The sequence below is a fragment of the Notamacropus eugenii genome, chromosome 4, assembly GCF_028372415.1.
Source record: "Notamacropus eugenii isolate mMacEug1 chromosome 4, mMacEug1.pri_v2, whole genome shotgun sequence".
Taxonomy (NCBI): Eukaryota; Metazoa; Chordata; class Mammalia; order Diprotodontia; family Macropodidae; genus Notamacropus; species Notamacropus eugenii.
Window position 1 is genome coordinate 43,544,195 of NC_092875.1, and position 18,828 is coordinate 43,563,022.

The 18,828-nt window shown below is 40.1% G+C and overlaps 1 protein-coding gene across 1 annotated transcript in view; it reads left to right on the forward strand.

The window, feature by feature from the left end:
* The window catches only part of TMEM132C (transmembrane protein 132C), a 554,441-nt gene that overhangs the window by 508,860 nt on the left and 26,753 nt on the right, over window positions 1-18,828 (forward strand). The window contains exon 6 of the mRNA XM_072600717.1: window positions 18,126-18,331. Within this exon, the coding sequence (XP_072456818.1) occupies window positions 18,126-18,331 (206 nt within the window). The remainder of the gene's footprint in view (window positions 1-18,125; window positions 18,332-18,828) is intronic.

Below are 18,828 nucleotides of genomic sequence, written 5' to 3' on the forward strand. Positions count from 1 at the left end.
GTGAAACAGTTGGCTCCAGGTCACACAGCTAGTTAGTGAGAAAGTCAATATAGGAACTCAAGTGTCCTGATTTCCATGTTCCATGCTTCCATGGTAAGTCAGCATGGCATCCTAGAAAGGTCCTGGATGTGGAGTCAGGAAGACCTTGGTTCAGATCCCACCTCAGATATAAACTGTAGAATAATCCTGAACAAGGTCATTGAATTTCTCAGTTTCCTCATCTGTAAAAGGAGGGATCTGGTCTCAATGGTCTCTAAGGTCCCTTCTAACTCAAGATCTATGATCTCTGGTCTTATGACAATCTTGCCATCAGGTGATGCTGCTACTAATCTAATGCACATAGTGTAGATAGACAAAATAATCATGCTGTCATATAATTAAAAGGGATAAAAATGTGTGGTTCACATTGCAAATGCAATAGGATATCAGAAGAAAGAGGGGACTGAGGTAGTTGAGGGAAATTAGCCAAGGAGTTGTAACTTTCATTGCACCCTGAAGGAGTAAGACCTTTGTAAAAGAAAAGAGAGTACTCTTGCTGAGGGGGACGGAATGAGTGAAGGGATGGAGGCAAAGATGAACATGATAGACAGATGGAGAGAGAGAGTGATTCAGAAAGACAAAGAAATAGACAAAGACAAAAAGACAGAGAGATAGACATATAGACACAGAGAGAGAGAGAGATAGACCAAGACAAAAGAAAGACAGACGGAGAAATAGACATATAGACAAAGAGATAGAAAGACAATGACAGAAAGACAGAGAAAGAGAGACAGACATAGAGAGAGACACAGAGACAAAGACAGAAACAAAGAGACAGATAGAGCAAGAGCAAGAGACGGATGAATACACTTTCATTGCGTCTGTTACCTAACAGCCATTGATTTGCCTCAGTTGTGCGTATACAGAGTTATTACTAAACAATTCTGACTGTTAGCCTCCAAATGTCCCCATCCTGTCATCTGCTTTACTTTCTCAGTTTGGTTCCTTTCAGAGGGTTTTTCCACCTTGAACTTAAATCCTTCTCCTGTTTTCCCAGTTATGGACAATAAGACAAGGGCTGAATTTTTCTCAGTATCCAGTACTGAAGCTTCTAGATTCTTAAGTATCTCTAGGAAATGTTTGAAAGATTAATGGAGAAGGCCAAGATACCAACAATCTCGATCTAAAGGACATCTCTGTTCCCTGTGGCCTCTGTCCCAGGCCTTCAGAAATCTCAAGAGACATCAATGAACAGAAAACAAGGCAGCTTTTGTGGGGGTAATCAGTGAGACAACTGTTGGGTAGACACCTTACGACCTCACAGCACTCAGAAATAATTATAGTTGTCACACTGGAAGTTTTTCCTGCCTCCTGTTTTCATTGAAAGAAAAAAAATTGGACAAAAACCAAGAGGTGATTGGTCCCTGTGGTAGTGAACACACTTCCCTGCATCTCCTGACCCTATTCTCCATACTTATCAGAGAGGAGTGATTTGGAAAGGTTCATGAGACTTGAAGTGTAGGCATCACATAGTAAATCAGATATGTCAAATAAGCTATCCATTACACATGGCCTGCAACACTCCTGGAGGAGGCCTGAATAAAATTAAAATGTGATGGGGAAATATTTAGCAAAAGACATAAAAATACAATAAAATAAAGAAAATTAAAACCAAGTCAATACATGACCCACAGGGATTCTCAGGTATGAGTTAGTGGTTTCTGTTTCTATATGAATCTGACACTCATAGCGGGGATAGCATATAAGAGAAGCTCCCCTCTCCACCCAAGGGATGTACTCACTGTGGTCACACATGATAAGGTTTTAAGGTGTCAGGTCCTGTGATCCCTTTAGGAGGTGTGAATTTCATTGATTCGGTCAAGAAAGGACCACTGAGATTGGCTGAACAAGCAAGCTAACCACACATCTTGGGAGCTTGTGAAACTGCTGGATTAATTTCAGTGATTTGAGTTGGAAAATTCGGTAGTCCAGGCTCCGGGATGCTTTGTGAGAAAGGACCCTTTGAAGGAGATGGGGAAGAGGGGACTTTCTCTCCTCACCCTTCATCACAGGTCATTGGAGCTACTGGACCATTGAGAAGTGATATATCGAGTCAGGATCAGAGAAATGCCGGAATATACAAGTACAGGTATTTTCACACTACAGAGGAAGGAGTAGAGAGGACAGTTCTCTCCCTCGCACTAGTAGAAATATTGGACTTGGAAACTGGAGAAACCTAGGTTTAAATCCTGCCTCCAATACTAAGTACATGAGAAATCACAGGCAAATTGCTTACATGATCTCTCTGAGTTCCAATTTCCTCATCTATAAACTAGGGTTGCTTTTTCAAAAATCTGTTGTGATGCTCAAGTGAAATAATGAATGCAAGGTGACCCTTCAAGTCAGAATTTCCATTTGACACACACAATTTGCTATTCCAAGTTTATGACCAATTGAATTTGAAGAGAAATCCTGCCCCTCCCAGACCAAAGGTGTTGTGGCACCCTGTCATCTCTCCCTCCCTGCCCCCAACACTGCCACCTGCCCATTTCCCAGAGCCATGCCAAGCTGCCAGCCAAAAGCTGCCAGATCTCAGAGCAATTTTGGGTCCTGAACTGAGCACAAGGAGACATTTCTAGCCCAGGCAGCATTTTGCATTGTCAGCTAGATGATGCGTGATTTATCACAGAACAGAATTCTATCCAACCATTTGCAGTCTGTGTGGCCTTCATTGCAAGGGGCAAGAGGAAAAAAGAAAGAGAGGACTAGAAATTTTGCTTAGCCCTGTTTTTTTCCTTTCTCTCCCACCCCGCCACCTCCCCACCCTTTCTTCAGAGATGTCAGAAAAGTAGCTGTAATGCACTTTAGGAATCAAAGAACTGCTGAAGTGGCATCAGATGCCTCCTTGAAATGAAAAGTTCTAACCCCGTCATCTGCAAAGAGAGAAGGAGAATCTATATGTCCATAAGGGGAAATGCTCAGAACTCCTCTGAGACTAGAAAGACCAAGAGGGGAGTTTACAGAGGAAAATAAAAGCTGAAACTTCTCCCCTGCAGGTCTCTACTGACTTGATTCAATTATTGTTGAGGGCTGATTCTTTAGTTTGTGGGTTATATAGAATCTTCCTTTCCTCTATATTCTCCACTTGATTTTCAGGCAAGAAGACCTGCCTATTAGTTTCCAAATGGACTCAACCTGTCATCTGTTTTATTCTCTCTGTTTAATCACTGTTCTTTTTTTCTCCCTTGTATTTAATCTTTCTCCTCCTGCTTCCCAGTCATGGACAATAAGACAAGCACTGAATTTTAAATTTTGGTTCAAATCCTGCTTCCCACACTAGCCTCCTAGGCTATTCACTTGATCTTTCTGGGCCTCAGTTTCCTTTTCTGTAAAATGAAGGGGTTGGACTTAATGACCCCTAAGATCCTCCCAGCTCTAAATTTTATCATTCTTATTGTTGTTATTTAGTCTTTCAGGTATGTGTGACTTTTCACAATCCCATTTATGGTTTTCTTGGCAAAGATGTAGTATTTTGCTGTTTCCTCCTCAAGCTCATTTTACACATGAGGAAACTGAGTCAAAAAGGGTTAAGTGACTTGCCTAGGGCCATCCAGGTAATAAGGGTCAGAGGCCAGATTTGAATTTAGGAAGATGAGTGTTCCTGGCTCTAGGTCTGACACTCTATGCACTATGGCGCCACGTAGCTGCCCATCTCCAGACTTTAGTCTATGCTGAACATATGTAACAACCTCAAAGTCATATTGGATAAGTAGGCTTCTTCATGAATCAGCAAGTCTTCTCACTGTCAATAACAAAACCTGATAGAATATAGGTCAAGCTACATAACATGATATAGGAACCATGATGTTATTACCAAGGGCTGCTAGAAGTGAGATGAATATGCCACCCATAATTCCTAACAAGAATTCATTGACAACTTCTCAAGTAAGCATGGGTTCCATTAAGTTAGTCCATCACTTAATTATATTGCCTAAGATCTGCTGAGATAGAATTTGAGCTTTAAGTCATGCGTAATACTTCCTCTAGTACTACTTTCCCAACTTCCACTTGTATTTTCAGTGCAGGTTCCTAGAGGGAAGCTGAATATTCTTTTCTATCAGGAGTAAATCTAAGTAGCTGAGTTTTTAATGTTATTATCATTGAGCCCCCATTAGTGTGCTTTCCATTGACACTCTATCGTTCAGACTTAATTAGCTTTGAGCAAAAGTATTTATTAAGATTACATAATAAGAGAAGTTGGCACTAACTAGCCCCTCCTCAGAAGTCTGGGCTTCACTCTCCCCAAATACATAGTTTGCATCAGGAGAATGGTACTAAGGTATACATGTAGTATATAGATGTGGCAAAGGGATAACTCAACACTCCTAGTTATTGGAAGTCCTTTCTTAAGTACAAAGATGATAGTCTTCTGTGCTACAAAGCATCAAGCTGCTTTTAGCTATTTTATTTCCTTTAACAACTATTTTTATGTGTCCACCTCCATCTTTGTGGGCATCAGGGTGGTCCTTGGTGTTTTTCTTGATAGTGGTTCCCAATGTTCAATCCCACTGTTCCCACAGTGCTTCCTACTGGTTCAGTCTCTGGTGGGAAGGTTTAGGCAGGAGAGAAAGGAAAGGGAAGAGGAAAAAAAACCTCTCTCCTTCACCCGAGAGGATTCTGTTTCAGGGAAGTAACAGTCCCATTCTAGGGTTCTCCCTCATTAGGCTATTCGAAAGCTTGGCTGGGTCTCATTTTTTTTTATTCACAGGTCCAATGGCCATGACTGATCCACTCATCAAATCACATTACTTTCTTTCTTAACATCATCAGAAAGATTCATACCTCATAAAGAGTATATTGGGTGCAAATCATCTTGTCTACACATTTTAAAATTCCATACTTTCCTTATATTGATTATGTTATAATAATTGAGGTGGGGGTATGGAAACCCCTCTTCACTTACATATCTTATTAAAATAACTACACAAGAGATTCATGCTTCAAATAGGAATTGGACTCTGTGACCTCCAAAGCCCTATACAATTCCTAAGTTTTTATGAAAATAGGACATTGAAATTGCAAAATATTGTTTAATATCCCCATTTAGTCAACAAATATTTAAGTACTCACTAAGTTCCATGCACTGCACTAGGTATTGAGGTCACAAAGAGAAAAACAAAACAATCCTACCTTCAAAGAGTTTGAATTCTATTAGCGGGAATATGTATAAATATAAATAAATGGAAAATATAAGCAATGTAAATAAAAAATCACTATATAGAGTGAACACTAGTAGTTGGGAGGGAAGGTCTCAGGTAGAAAAGGATACTTAACCCAGGTTTTAATGAACCTTAGGATTTCAAGAGATGAAAGTGAGACAGGAGTATATTCCAAGCATTGGTGACTAGTACCCTGTGTCAAGGCATAGGGGGAAAGAGAAATATCATGAATGAGGAGCTACAAGCATACCAATTTGAGTGGAGCATAGAATATGGGAAAGGAAATGGTAATATGAAATGATTCTAGAAAGATGGGCTCAAGCCAGGTTGTGAAGGACTTTAAGAGGAATGTTATATGGGGCATGCCTTTATAGAATTGGACAAACATAGCTTCAAAAGCTTTTAATATTCATGATCACCCTTCAGAATCTTGAAATGATCCATGGGTCCAGAAGTAGAACTGATGGAGTATGTGAGGAAAAGAAAAAAATATTACTTTAATACAATGTTGAGGTGGGATTCAGGGTGAGAAAAGAAGAAATTGAAGGGTGTTCTTCCTTTCTTTTGTTTTTATAGGGCATGTGTGTGTGTGTGTGTGTGTGTGTGTGTGTGTGTGTGTGTGTGAGGGAGAGGGAGAGAGAGAGAGAAAGAGAGAGAGAGAGAGAGAGAGAGAGAAGGAGAGGTGGGGTAAAGGAGCCTTTGCTTCTACACTTGAAAATAAACTAGGCATTCTACATTTCACAGTAAAGGTATATTTTACCTCATTTTAAGTGAGTACCTGAAAAGGGCTTAGCTTAAAAGGTCAAGGGCTCTCATTACATCCTGGGCCATCTCTAGTCATCCTGATGAACATCTGGTCACTGGATCCAGATAACTCAGGAGGAGAAAGTGAGGCTGGCGCCCTTGCACAGCCCTTCCTCACTCAAAACAAAGTTAAGTGCAAGTCATGTCATCATTTTTCTGATGTCATGGTCCTCTTCAAAAACGAAGGATGAACCCTAACACAACAACAAGAACCCTCACCACCTCCATATTCTATGCATCCCTGTGTCTGAGAGGTCAAGAGGAATAACATGAGAGGTACAAGGGAGGGATTTTAGGGGTGGTTTACATCCTCAGAGAAAAGATCTGAAATTAAAGTTCTCTTAAGATCTGAAATTACTTCATCTACACAGTATTGGGGTGGGGGAAGGGAAAAGTGGTAGATTTGGTAGTTCAGTTCAACTGACACACCTGCTGTGTGCATTTGAAGATATTGAATGAGGTCATCTCCAAGGCCTCTTCCACTTCTAAATTCTATGAGCCTATAACCTGCTCCTCCCCTCAGATGAGGTGATAATTATAAAACACTCAGGATTATATCTGACACATAGTAGGTGCCATTTAATGTTAGTTCTTATTATTATCATTTCTTGTACTGATCATTATCTAACTGATTTGATAACCTGCTCTGCCCCATCTGGACCGGAAGCCACACTTGACCTGAGACTTGGGCCTCTATACTTGGCTTATCTTGGATCCAGGACCCTGTTAGTGGGGAGGTTACTTATTTTTAGAACTCTCATCCTAGGGCTCCACCCAGTTGAGTGTATATAAACTACCCCACAGTCCACTATATCTACCAGCCAGCCTTGCACACTACCATCTACCTTCCCTCTCTCTCCCTGTTTCTACCTCCTAAGGCAAAAAAAAAAATAAAGCAACTCCCTTCCCTCATTATCAATTCCCTATATGTTTCATTGTCTTCCCCTATTCTATTTCAAGTTACCTGAGGGCAGGAACTATACCCCTTTAAGTCTCTGCATCCCCAGGGATTAGCATAATACTTGATAATGGCTTAATAAAATTTTTCCCCATCCAAGTGGATCCTTCTAGCCTTGTCTGAATATATTATCTCATTTGAAAGCAAAGCAGCTGGATATTGACCTCTGAGGTCCCTGTTGTCCCTATACTTCTTATACTATGATTCCCACTACAACCCTCTAGGGTAGGTGCTATTAATATTCCCATTTTACAGATGTGGCAATTGAGGATGAAAGAGTCCAAGTGACTTGCCCAGGTTTATCTAAACTAGCATTCACCTTAGGCTTTCCTAGTTCCATCTCCTGTGCACTGTCCCCTACTATTTAATAGTCTGTAAAGTCAATTATGTTAATGAGAGTTAAAGATCTTCCCCACCCATTAATGGACCTGCCTGTTAAGGGAATTTTGATCAGGGGAGATTTATTTGAGGAAGACCCACATCTTGTGTTAATTTCTAATGAGTCATTGATTCTCAAGGGTTGTGATGCCCTCTGGCTTTGAAAAGTGTATATATACTCTGACATGAGAGTTTGTTTTGGGGTTTACTTATCGGAAGTGTTTATTTGGCCAAATGGGACTCCAGATAGCCTCTAAGGACCCTCCTTGGCTCTGCAGACCCAGATGTTGGTGCTTCTCTCTCTGGTAACTGTGTATATGTGTAATGGTCAGACACTTGGATCTGTCTGTTGATCTGTGATATATGTGTTGCTTGTGGTCAGACAGATGGAAACCCTGTCTGTTGGTCTTTATTTCCTCTGTATTTTCTCTGAAGTTTAGGGTGCTGACTTTTTCCCCTGAACTAAGTAAATAATACATGTGCTTGATTAAAGTAATTGTTGACCTCTCAGAAGTTGCTTTCCTTTTAGAAAAGCCAATCTAAGAACCTGTACAGCAGACCCTCCTGTGTATGCTGGGGTCCTTGCTGTTACACAGTCTCAAGCTTAATAAAGTCTTGTTGAATTGAATTGAAATCCGTAGTTACAGCACAGCTCAGTAGCTTTGCCCCCAAGCCATCTGTTGTATCAACATTCTCCCAGGCTCTTAAACCTGAAAACTTTGACCCTTCTTTTTTTCCTTTTATGTCCTCTGTAAAAATCAATGGTTGGAACTCTTCAGCAACAATTCTAGCTCTTAATCACTGTGTCCCAAAAACCAGGAAAGCATTGCTTGCAAGCACCTTAAAGGAGGTGATATTTTGGAGTTCATAGTCCCATACAGAGAGATAAAAAGGACAAAAGTTAGAAGTCTGTTCAGTGTGCTGCCAAGGAATAAAATGTAGGGACCAGATTAAAATCTAATTGGGAAGTGTTTAACAAAATAAATAAAAACACAATATAATATAGATAATGGTAATTGTTGGTTTTCTAAGTCAATGTACAACCTGCAGGGATCCATTTCTCTTTGAGTTTGATGTCATTGGTATTGTGGATGGAGGGATAGTCTTGGGTCAATCATCAGTCAATACACATTTATTAAGCACCTACTGTGTGTCAAGCACTGTACCAAGAGCTAAGGAAAAAAGTCAAAAGACAGTTCTGCTCCCAAAAAACTCGCAGTCTAATGGGGGACAGGACAAGAAAGGTTGTTGAGAGAATCTCATAGTCATAAATACCTGAGTGCCAATCTAGTCCCAAGTACTTAGTAGCTGTGTGGCCCCAGGCAAATCACTTATCCAATCTGGGCCCCAGTTCCTCATCCAGAACCAGATGGCCCAAGGTCAACTCATATGCTCTTAGAAAATATAATTACTCACATCCAAGCAGTATTTGAGACATTAAATTTCATCCTTCTCCTCAACTTAGCCTTTGAGGAGATGCTGGTCACCTTTCTTTACTTTCCTGTTTGTCTTTCTTTCCCTGTCCCCCGCCTTGAACCGGCATCAAAATGGCTTATAGACAATGAGCAGAGGGAAGAAATTTAGCAAAGAACTTGAATTGAGAACAGATTATAGATTTGGAGCTAAAAGGAACCTGGAGGCCATTGAATTTCACCCCACCCCTTCCAGATTAGGTACAGAACATGACTTGACTTGCTCAGGGTCTCATAGTTAGAATCTGAGCCTAGATCGGTGCCCTATCCACTATCAACACTGCCTTTCTCATGGATTTTAGTGCTAGTTCTGATATTTCATAGCTTTATTTTTGGAGGCAATGAGGGTTAAGTGACTTGCCCAGGGTCACGTAACCAGTAAATGTCTGAGATCAGGTTTGAATTCAGATGCTCCTGAATCCAGGACACAGTGCTCTATCCACTGGATCACCTAGCTGACCCTACTTCAGTGCCTAATGACATTGGTCAAGTCATCTACCCTTCTGAATGTCAGTTTCCTCTTCTGTAAGATAATAGGCATCTGCCAAATGCATCTAATAAATGTCTTGGGAAACTGTTCCCTTAAACATCACCAAAGATATCCCAGTCCACACGCCAACATGGCTTTTTTGCAGCCCACATCTCCCTTGACCTCTCTGAGGTATTTAATACTCTTCCCATGGATAAGTTTCACTCTCCCAGTGTTCCTTCTGTCTCTGACCTCTCATTCTCCATCTCCTTTAATGGCTATTATCTTTTCCCCAGCTTTGCTCTGCCCTTCTTTTTTGAAAGAATGAGTAAAAAAAGTATACAATAAGTGGTTACTATGTACCAAACACGGTGTGCTGAACACGGGAGATATCAATACAAAACACTGCAGTTTTCGGTATTCCTCTGATATCCTAGTGTGTTATTTTGTGTTATAATGATTTGTGTTTGGGTCAATTCTGTGCCCACCACCCACCCACCCATGAGGGTAGAAAATGTCTTATCTCCCCCAGTACCTCGCACAGTATTCTACACAGAGTAGGCACTTGACAAATGTCAAATTGTGAAGATGACTAAAGCACAGATCGGTTTCTAATTTTTTACAATTCAGGAAGGTGAGGGTCAGAAAAATCTAGTGGGTTGGTTCAGTTGTCATGAGTAAGCCCCACCTCACCTCACCAGAGTACTTACACATTTTTCAGAGCCAGAAGGCATCCCAACCCTTGAGAAACAATGCATTAGAAATTAACAAAAGGTGTGAGCCTCCTCTAATCAATCTTTCCTTAATGGGCAGACCCATTAATGAGTGGGGAAAATCTTTAACTCTCTGATTAGCATTACACACTCTATCATGGCAGATACCACATAAACGTTTAAGTAAACACAAAATATAGGTAAGGACCCTCCCTGTGATCTGATTGGTATAAAGAACTCCCAATGTGGAACTTCTACCAAATGCAGGTCTGCACCTTCTCTACAATGTCTTGTCTGTGAGGGGGGTTTGGGAAGGGTGAGTGAATTAAAGGGGTTAAGTCCCTTGATTAAGGTCACGCAGCCACTGTGTCCAAGGTGCAACTTGAACCCAGGTCTTCCTAGCTTTGAGGCTGGACCTCTATACAGGGAAGGAGGAAATTTAGTAGTTTTGGGACTATGGGAAAGTCACTTAATTGCTCTCAGTTTCCTCCTTTGTAAAGTACTAATAATAGCATTATCTCATGGAATAGTTGGACAGATCAAATGATTTAACACTATAAAAAGTACTCTACAAACCTTAAAGTGCTGTATAAATACAAGCTATTACTATTGTTAATAACAGTAATCCTAGAAGTAGGAGGAAGCCTCTGAAACTTCTAGAGTAGGAGAGTGACTTAAGATAACAAGCATTATCCTAAAGTTCAAAATTAAAGTGTGTATATTTTTGTTTTTTAACTTGATCTTGGGATGTAGCAGATGGTGTTGAAACTATATTATTTTCTCATTCAAACAGTATTTTTTGGGAGGCCGTATGATAGAGAGGGGACCTACAAAACTGGGGCTGGCAGGTTCCTGCCCTTCATCCGAGTTTGTTAGAATAAATAGGGCCACTCTATTTCCTTCTTAATGGCTTCAAAGTGCCATCTATGACATGTTCTAGAAGGCACCAACCAACCTGGGGATGATGTGGGCTGAATCCCATGGCAACTCATCTTGGATTTGCCAGACGGGGTCCTTGATATAGAAGACACAAAGAGGGTTCGTTGTGCTTTGCCTCGCTGTCATTATTTGCTCCTGCCCAATTGGAAAAGCAGTTAAAGGCTCATGATGACTGCAAGTTCTGTTTCTCTCTAACTTTCCTCTTTAGCTAGCTGGCTTATACTCATTTGTAGTCTGTACTTCCTACCTAAAGTGTTGAAGTAGCAGAAAAAAAACAACTCTGGAGACTAAAACCACCCATTCCTACCTTTCTTCCCATTGAACCAAGTCTACAGTGATAAGTGCCACTTCAAGGAAGATGCTAATTTAACCATCATAGTTACAATGACTTCTGCCCTAATGGATGCCTTCTTTTTTATTGTTTGTTTTTGCTTTATTTCCTCCATTGAAGTTATCATATTGGTAATAAATATTAAGGAGGAGAAACATATCTAAAGACCATTTAGATATTATTAAAAACCATTGGTTCTTGCAAAATGACTTAGATGATTGAGGAGTGGGAGATAATCAGGTGGCCCTAGAGGTGTGTATGGTAGAGGAAGGGAAAGGTGTTGGGATGAGGTAAGTCACTGTAGAATTCCTCATCTATAAGTAAGAGATCATACCGATCTTTACAACTAAATGATGTTTGTGATGGTAGAAATCTTTACTTAATCGTGTAGGAAAAAATGAGTATTTTTTTCGGGTTTTGTTTTGGTTTGGTTTTTAGACCTAGCAAGATTAAAGGTCATGGACCCCAAATTTGCAATCCATTTTACAAATGAGAAAGTCAAAAGCAAGAGATGAAGTAGTTTGTCCAAGGTCACAAAGGTAGTTAGGGGTTTTCCTTCAGTTTAGATCTGAACAGATTACTTCCCTACTCGGTAAGCTCCAATGGCTTCCTATTGTCAAAATAAAACACAAAATAAGTATGCAAATTAAAATGCAATACAAATTCCTCTGTTTTGCTTTTAAGTCCTTTAAAAATTGGCTCCACCTTCTCTTTCTGACTTCATTCTATATTATTCTATTGTCTAGCCAATCTAGTTGATCTGTGCTTTACACAGGATACTCCCTCTCACATCAAATGAAATAATTCTTTTAAAGTGTTTAGCAAAGTGCCTAGCATGTAGTTGGTGTTTAATAATTGTTTATTTCCTTCTCTTCTTCCCTTTTCATCTCTGTAATTTTATACTTCCCACTCTCCTTTGCATGACTGCAACGCACTCTCTCTCCACCCGTCTCATAGAATCTTTCAGTATCAAGTTCCCTTTTTGCCATCAATCCACTGTCCGTCAATCAGTATACACATAGCTATTAAACTACAGTGAACTGGGCACTCTGTTAGGTACTGGGAATACAGAGGCAAAAATGAGACAGTCCTTGCTCCCAAAAATCTTGGGGGCATTGTGTTCTATACAAAACATTTTTGGATGATCTCAACTACTGATACCCTTCCTCTCTAAATTTCCTCATTTAAATTAATATATTAATTTTTGCATTTGCTCAGTATATACTTATATTTGCACATGTATCTCCCGAAAGAATGTAAGGTTATTAAGAGTAGATTCTTTCTTTCTTTCTTTTTCCTTTCTTTCTTTCCTTCGTTTTATCTCCAGCACCTACTATAGTGCCCAGCACATAGTAGGTGTTTAATAAATGCTTGATTGACTGCTTGATCGACTGATAGTGCCAGATTTTGACCTAGAGAACTCATCACTCAGGGCAGGGATCTTCTATTTGCTCTCTGCCGAGGAAGGCAACATGGTATTGTATAAAGGACCCTGAATTTGAAGGAGGAGGAGGGGAGTTTGAAATTCAGCTCTGCTATTTATCCTCTCCCTGTGTGACCTTACAGAAAAGTAATTTAACCACCCTGAGTTTCAGTTTCTTCCTTAGGAAATTGAGGGGATTGGATGAGATGTCTCTAAGCTATCCCCAGTTCTAATTGCTATATATGGACTTTTTTAAAGGAAAAGTTGAGATAACTGCTTTAAGTTATCTATTACCCACAGAAGAGGTTTTGGATTCTATTTGCACATCTGGAGTCCACGCCAGGTATGGGGGAAAGCTTAGCCAAATGAACATTGGTGAGAAATATTATATGGGATGGGGGATGGGGGAGGGGATGTGTACAAAAATAGGACAGTTTGGCTGAAATGTATGAGGGGATTATTGTGAATTTTTTGTTCTTCAGTTGTTTTTTGGATACTTTGTGACCCCATTTGGGGTTTTCTTGGCAGAAATACCAGACTGATTTGTCATTTTCTTCTCCAGCTCATTTTACAAATGAGAAAACTTAAGCAAGCAGGACTTAGTAACTTGCCCAAGATCAAACAGCCAGGAAGCGTCTGAGGCCATTGTGAAATACACCCTAGGAAATCAGTCAGTCAACAAGCACTTACTTAGAAAGTTCCTACTATGTGCCAGACACGCTAAGTGGGCTGATGATATGAAGAAAGATATACATTGTCCCTGCTCTCATGGATATTACAGCCAAATAGGGGAGACCACATGTTATCAACTCTATACAAAGAAGATATAGACAGGATAAATTGGAGAGTACCTCAGAAGAAAGGCACTGAGATGAAGTTGAAATGAGAAAGACCCTACAGAGGGTGGAATTTTAGCTGGGATTTAAAAGCCAGGGAAAAAAAGGAAAATGGGGGCCAGATTATGGAGGGCCTTAGTGGAGTTTGCATTTACTCCTAAGAGGCAATTCCCTGCCTTTGAGTAGGGAAGTAGTATGGTTGGTCATGTACTTTCCAAAAATTATTTTCCATGATGCCTGGATGACAGTTTGAAGATGGAAGGGGCTGAATTTCTTGAGGGCAAGTAGAGTTTTTACCTTTCTTTCTATCCTCGGGCTTTAGCAGGGTGCCTGACACATCGTAATTACTTTTTAATTAATTAATTGATAGGAAACAGAGAGACTAATTAGGAGGTAATTACTATAGTGCAGGGGCAAGGGGTGACAGAGGCCTGAATTAGGAAGGTGGCCATGAGACTGGAGAACAGGTGTTAGAATTAACATGAGTCAGTAACAGATCAACTGTGAAGAGTCAGAAGGATGACTCTCCAGGTTCTGAACCAGAATACCTTATTGGATGTTGTGGCTCATCCTTCATTCTCAACCCTTCATTCTCAATCACTTAACCCTGATTGCCACAGTTTCCTCATCTGTCAAATGAGCTGGAGAAAAAACTGGTAAATTCCACCATCTTTGACAAGAAAACCCCAAATGGGGTCAGGAAGACTCAGACACAATTGAACAACAACAAGGATTTGAATAGCTATGCAAAGTTTTATCTAATTAAGTGCCAAATGAAAAACTGTAGACAGTGAGTAGCCTTCTTTGGATGATTACACTTCTGTTAATGGACTTATAAATAAATAGCAAACATTTACCAGTGCTCTATATAAATGGGACTAGCCCAACCAGGCAGCCTGCCTCCAGGGAAGCCAAAGGAAGAAAAGTTAATGTAATTGTTTTTCTTCACTTCTCATTTGGTGGACAATTGTTACTCTGGCGGAGGAAAGTTGGGGGTGGGGTAGGAAGAAATAACCATTTGTTTTTATAGTATGAACAATGTGCTAAGTGCTTTCCAAGTGTTATTTAATGTAACAGTCGCTCCCTAAGACACCTAGGACAGAGATATTTATTTCCAAAGGATATTGTAATCTGACTAGGAGGATCCTTGAATGTTTAAAAAGTCTGGAGAAGAAAAGGATCTGGAAGATATGATGATTGTCTTCAAGTATTTTAGAAGATTAGGAAGAGGAATTTGACTGGGAAAGCCAGGAAGGTTTAGCAGATAGGACATATTCTACATGCCCTGGATTAAGACTTGGAAGACCTTGGAAGACAAGTTCCAATCCTGCTACAAATAAGTACTTACTAGCTTCTCTGTCCTAGATAAGTCCCTTAAATTCTCTGTGCCTCAGTTCCCTCACCTGTAAAACTATCGGGTTACACTTGATGACATGTCCCTTCTGGTTCTAAATCTATGGCTCTATGATTCATTCTTTTTGGCTCCAAAGGAACAATGGGCAGAAAAAAGGCAAATCTAGAAGAAAACCTTTCCTTATAACCAGAACAATTCCAAAGTGGAATGAATTACCTGTGGAGGTTCACAGGATCACAGGTCTACAGAGCTGGAAGGGACCTAAGAGGTCTTTCTGGTATAGTCCTCACATTTTACAGATAAGGAAACTGAGGTCCAAGAAGGCTAACTGACTTGCCTATAGTCACTCAGGTAATAAGCATCAGAGAAGAGCTTTGAATCTCAACTTCCCAGATTCTGGAGCTAGCACACTTTCCACTGCACCAAAGCTAGTGAACTCCTTCTCACTAGAAGTGTTCAGGCAAAGTTCTGATGTCTCTGTGTCAGCATACATATTCCTGTTCAAGTACAGTTTGAACTAGGCCACTGATGAGCTTTCCTCCAAACCTGAAATGCTGTGATTTTACCAAAGCTTTCATGGTTATAGGACAACTGAAAATGCATATTGGGCATGTACCTTTGGGCTTAACATCCTTTCTGGCCAGACCGTGGTTGTTGGGGACAACTGGCTACTGGTCACCAAACTGCCTTTCAATGAGCATTGTTCAACTGGCAGACTCAAGTCAGCCACCAGGAGAGCAAACGATGGTGTCCACCAAGTCTCAGGGTGGTGAACAATAACATTCACTGCACGGAACCAGAAAGCAGTTCCTTGGGATGAAATAAAGTGAGGGGGAATGTCTGTAGGATTTTCTGTTGGAGTCTGTAGACCTGGCAGCTCATTTAGTAATGCAACAGCACCCATTGCAAGCCACTTACTGTATGATTAATGTGCCCCTAGATCTCCCCAGACGTTTATGACACCTTTAGGAATAGCTCTGACAATGGCTTTATCCCACGCAGCTACTTCTTACTCTCTGCATAGCTCTTAATTATTTATATATTCTGGAGTGGTTGGATTCCTCCTCCTCCCCCCCAGTGCTCAGAAAGGTAATAAATGAGAAAAGTCAATGATCTGTAAATTACAACATTGATTAAAGAAGTGATTACTGATATAACTCTTACACGGCTATTATGCTAATGCTTGCTTAGTTTTCAGGACAGTATTTACATGCTAATGACAAATTTACTTGTGGTGTCTAAAATTAGTTTATGTCTTTAATCAAAATGTAAACATTTAAAAAACCGATCGTGTTTATTGGGAAGGAAATTAATCCATTCTTCCCCCGCCCCCTTCTTCCCTACCCCTGGCTACCCTCCATATCCCCAAAGCAGCTCAGAAAATTTGCCCATGTGTGCCCACATCCGCTGTGCTTTCTCAGTAGCAGAGAAAATTGGTGCCCTGGATTCAAGGTGAAAACCCTGCCCACGGCGATTATAGCTCATTCCAGCTCTGTCTGCCCAGTTCACAAAGGCCAGGAAAGAGCTGATTTGGATAGAAATTGTATAAAGGGTCAGGAGCACATTCAGCTCATCAATCAGTGGCTACCTGAGTAGAATACACTGTTAGTCTAAAGTCTGGAAGAGACTTAAGAGCTCAGCTAAGTCAGATCTCTCATTTTAGGGATAGGAGATAGGGATAGGAGATAGGAACTGGACCTCTGATGTCACTAACCTAGCAAACTCCCTGGACCAGTGCAGGCCAGCATCCTTTTGGCAATTTATCATCATAAGCTTTCCTAAAACACTGTGAGTGGCTAACGCTGTGAGAGGGTCATATAGACAGTAAGTGTCAAAGGTGGGATTTCAACCCAGGTCTGCCCACTTGAGGACAGTGGCCAGAAAGATAAAACTGGAGTCCATCACGTTGAAAGACTTAACCAGCAACACAGGGCTAGTAAGTATTGGGCCTAGAATTTAAATTCAAATCCCTTCACTTGAAAGCCAACGTCCTTTCTCTTGTATCGCTTTGCTCACACTGAGAAGTGGTCAGTGTTTTCAAATTTTATTTATCAGTATACAAATAGTGGTAAAGCAAGTTTCACTAAGTTACTATATTTGAAGCAAGTTGTAGGAAATAAAGGAGAGAAACTATAATTTCATTGGTATAGAGAACTGCTGGATAAAGAATTTGTTTCTGCCAGTGCCGGTTGGCACTTTCTAGTAAACTTGTAGTCTTAGGGCACTGAGAGTTGAAGTCACACAGATGGTATGTATGACAGGCAGGGCTTGAACCTCTGATCCTACTGGTTCCAAGAATATTTTCTGTCCATTATACCATGTGGCTTCTTTAACTACCTGGTGTTTAATATTATATAACATGATAATCTATATTGCATAATTATATAGCAGTGTTACATATTCTATAACAATATTAAATAGCAGAGTATCATAATATTAATGATTACATAATCTATTAATAACACTATTATAATTAATAGCACAATATAATTTAGTCATCATAAGTATCCATAATATATAATTTTCATTGATATAATATATTAATATAATTTTAATATTATGTTCTAATTATATTCTGTTTAATATTTATTATATCAATATAATATATTACATGATGCAATGTTAATATAGTATGATGCTATATTAATATATTATTAATGTAGTTGATTATTGTAACACTATATTAATATAATGTATTAATATATAATAATTGCATATTGTGGATGTTTATAACAAATAATTTACATTTTTAAGAAAAGAAAATATATTCTGGGAAGCAATCCAGGACCTAGAAGGAGGGAATTTGACAGAATGTTTTTGGGTGAAGGGAAAAAGGAACAAGAAATTAATAAGTGGTGACTATGTGCCCTAGTACTAAGCACTTTATAAATATTATCTCATGAAAATTCATAGAGGTTAAAAAAAATTGATACTGTCACTGAAGTATACCATAGTCCACTTGGACAAAAAGCAGAATTAGATGAAAAGGAAACAAAATGCAAGCCAAGACTTTGCAGTGGTGGAGGTTTCCAATTATCGGGACATCTGCTGGAGATCTCTCTGCCAAGTTTAGCTGTTCCCCTTGCTTGGCAGCTTGAAAGAGATTTGGGGTTCCTACCTTGGATTGGAGTAACTTTCGAAGTTTCTTTCTTGAGAAGCACCGAGCCTGTTCTACCAAGGGAAGGTGAGAGAGAATATCCTGATCCTTCTCAATCATTTTCCCTTTTCCCCCCTTTCTCTCTTTCTTTAGGTGTCAGACCGATGTGATTATGTATTCGTCAATGGCAAAGAAATCAAAGGGAAGGTGGATGCCCTTGTGAATTTCACCTATCAGTATTTGAGCGCCCCACTGCACATCACCGTCTGGGTGCCCCGCCTGCCTCTGCAGATCGAGATCTCTGACACAGAGCTGAGCCAAGTCAAGGCCTGGAGAGTACCCATCGTTTCTAATAAGAGGTCAGTGTGCATGTTTATACACGTTCTTGTCTCCTCTCGGATGATGTACGCTTCTGGCTTGTCAGCACAGCACCTAGTGCGATACCTGGCATATAGTAGGACTTTAATCAATATTTGGCAATTGAATAAGGTGGCTGGTAGCATAATGGACAGAGCCCTGGGCCTGGACTCAGGAAGACTTCAGCTCAAATCCAACCTCAAACACTTACTAGCTGCGTAACCCTGGACAAGTCCCTTAATCCCTTTTTGTCTCAGTTTCCTTCGACTGTAAAATAAAGGCTAATGATGCCATCTCTCTCCCAGAATCGTGATGAGAAGCAAATGAGATAATATTTGTAAAGTGCCTAGCACATAGTAGGCCCCCTATAACTGCTAGCTATTGTTTTATCTGTTGGTTGTTTATGTCAGATCTTCTTTCCTACGCCTTCCTTTAAAATGAAAGGGGAGAGCATCCCAGGCATTGGCACCGTATGTAGCCAGGGTGAATGATTTTCCAG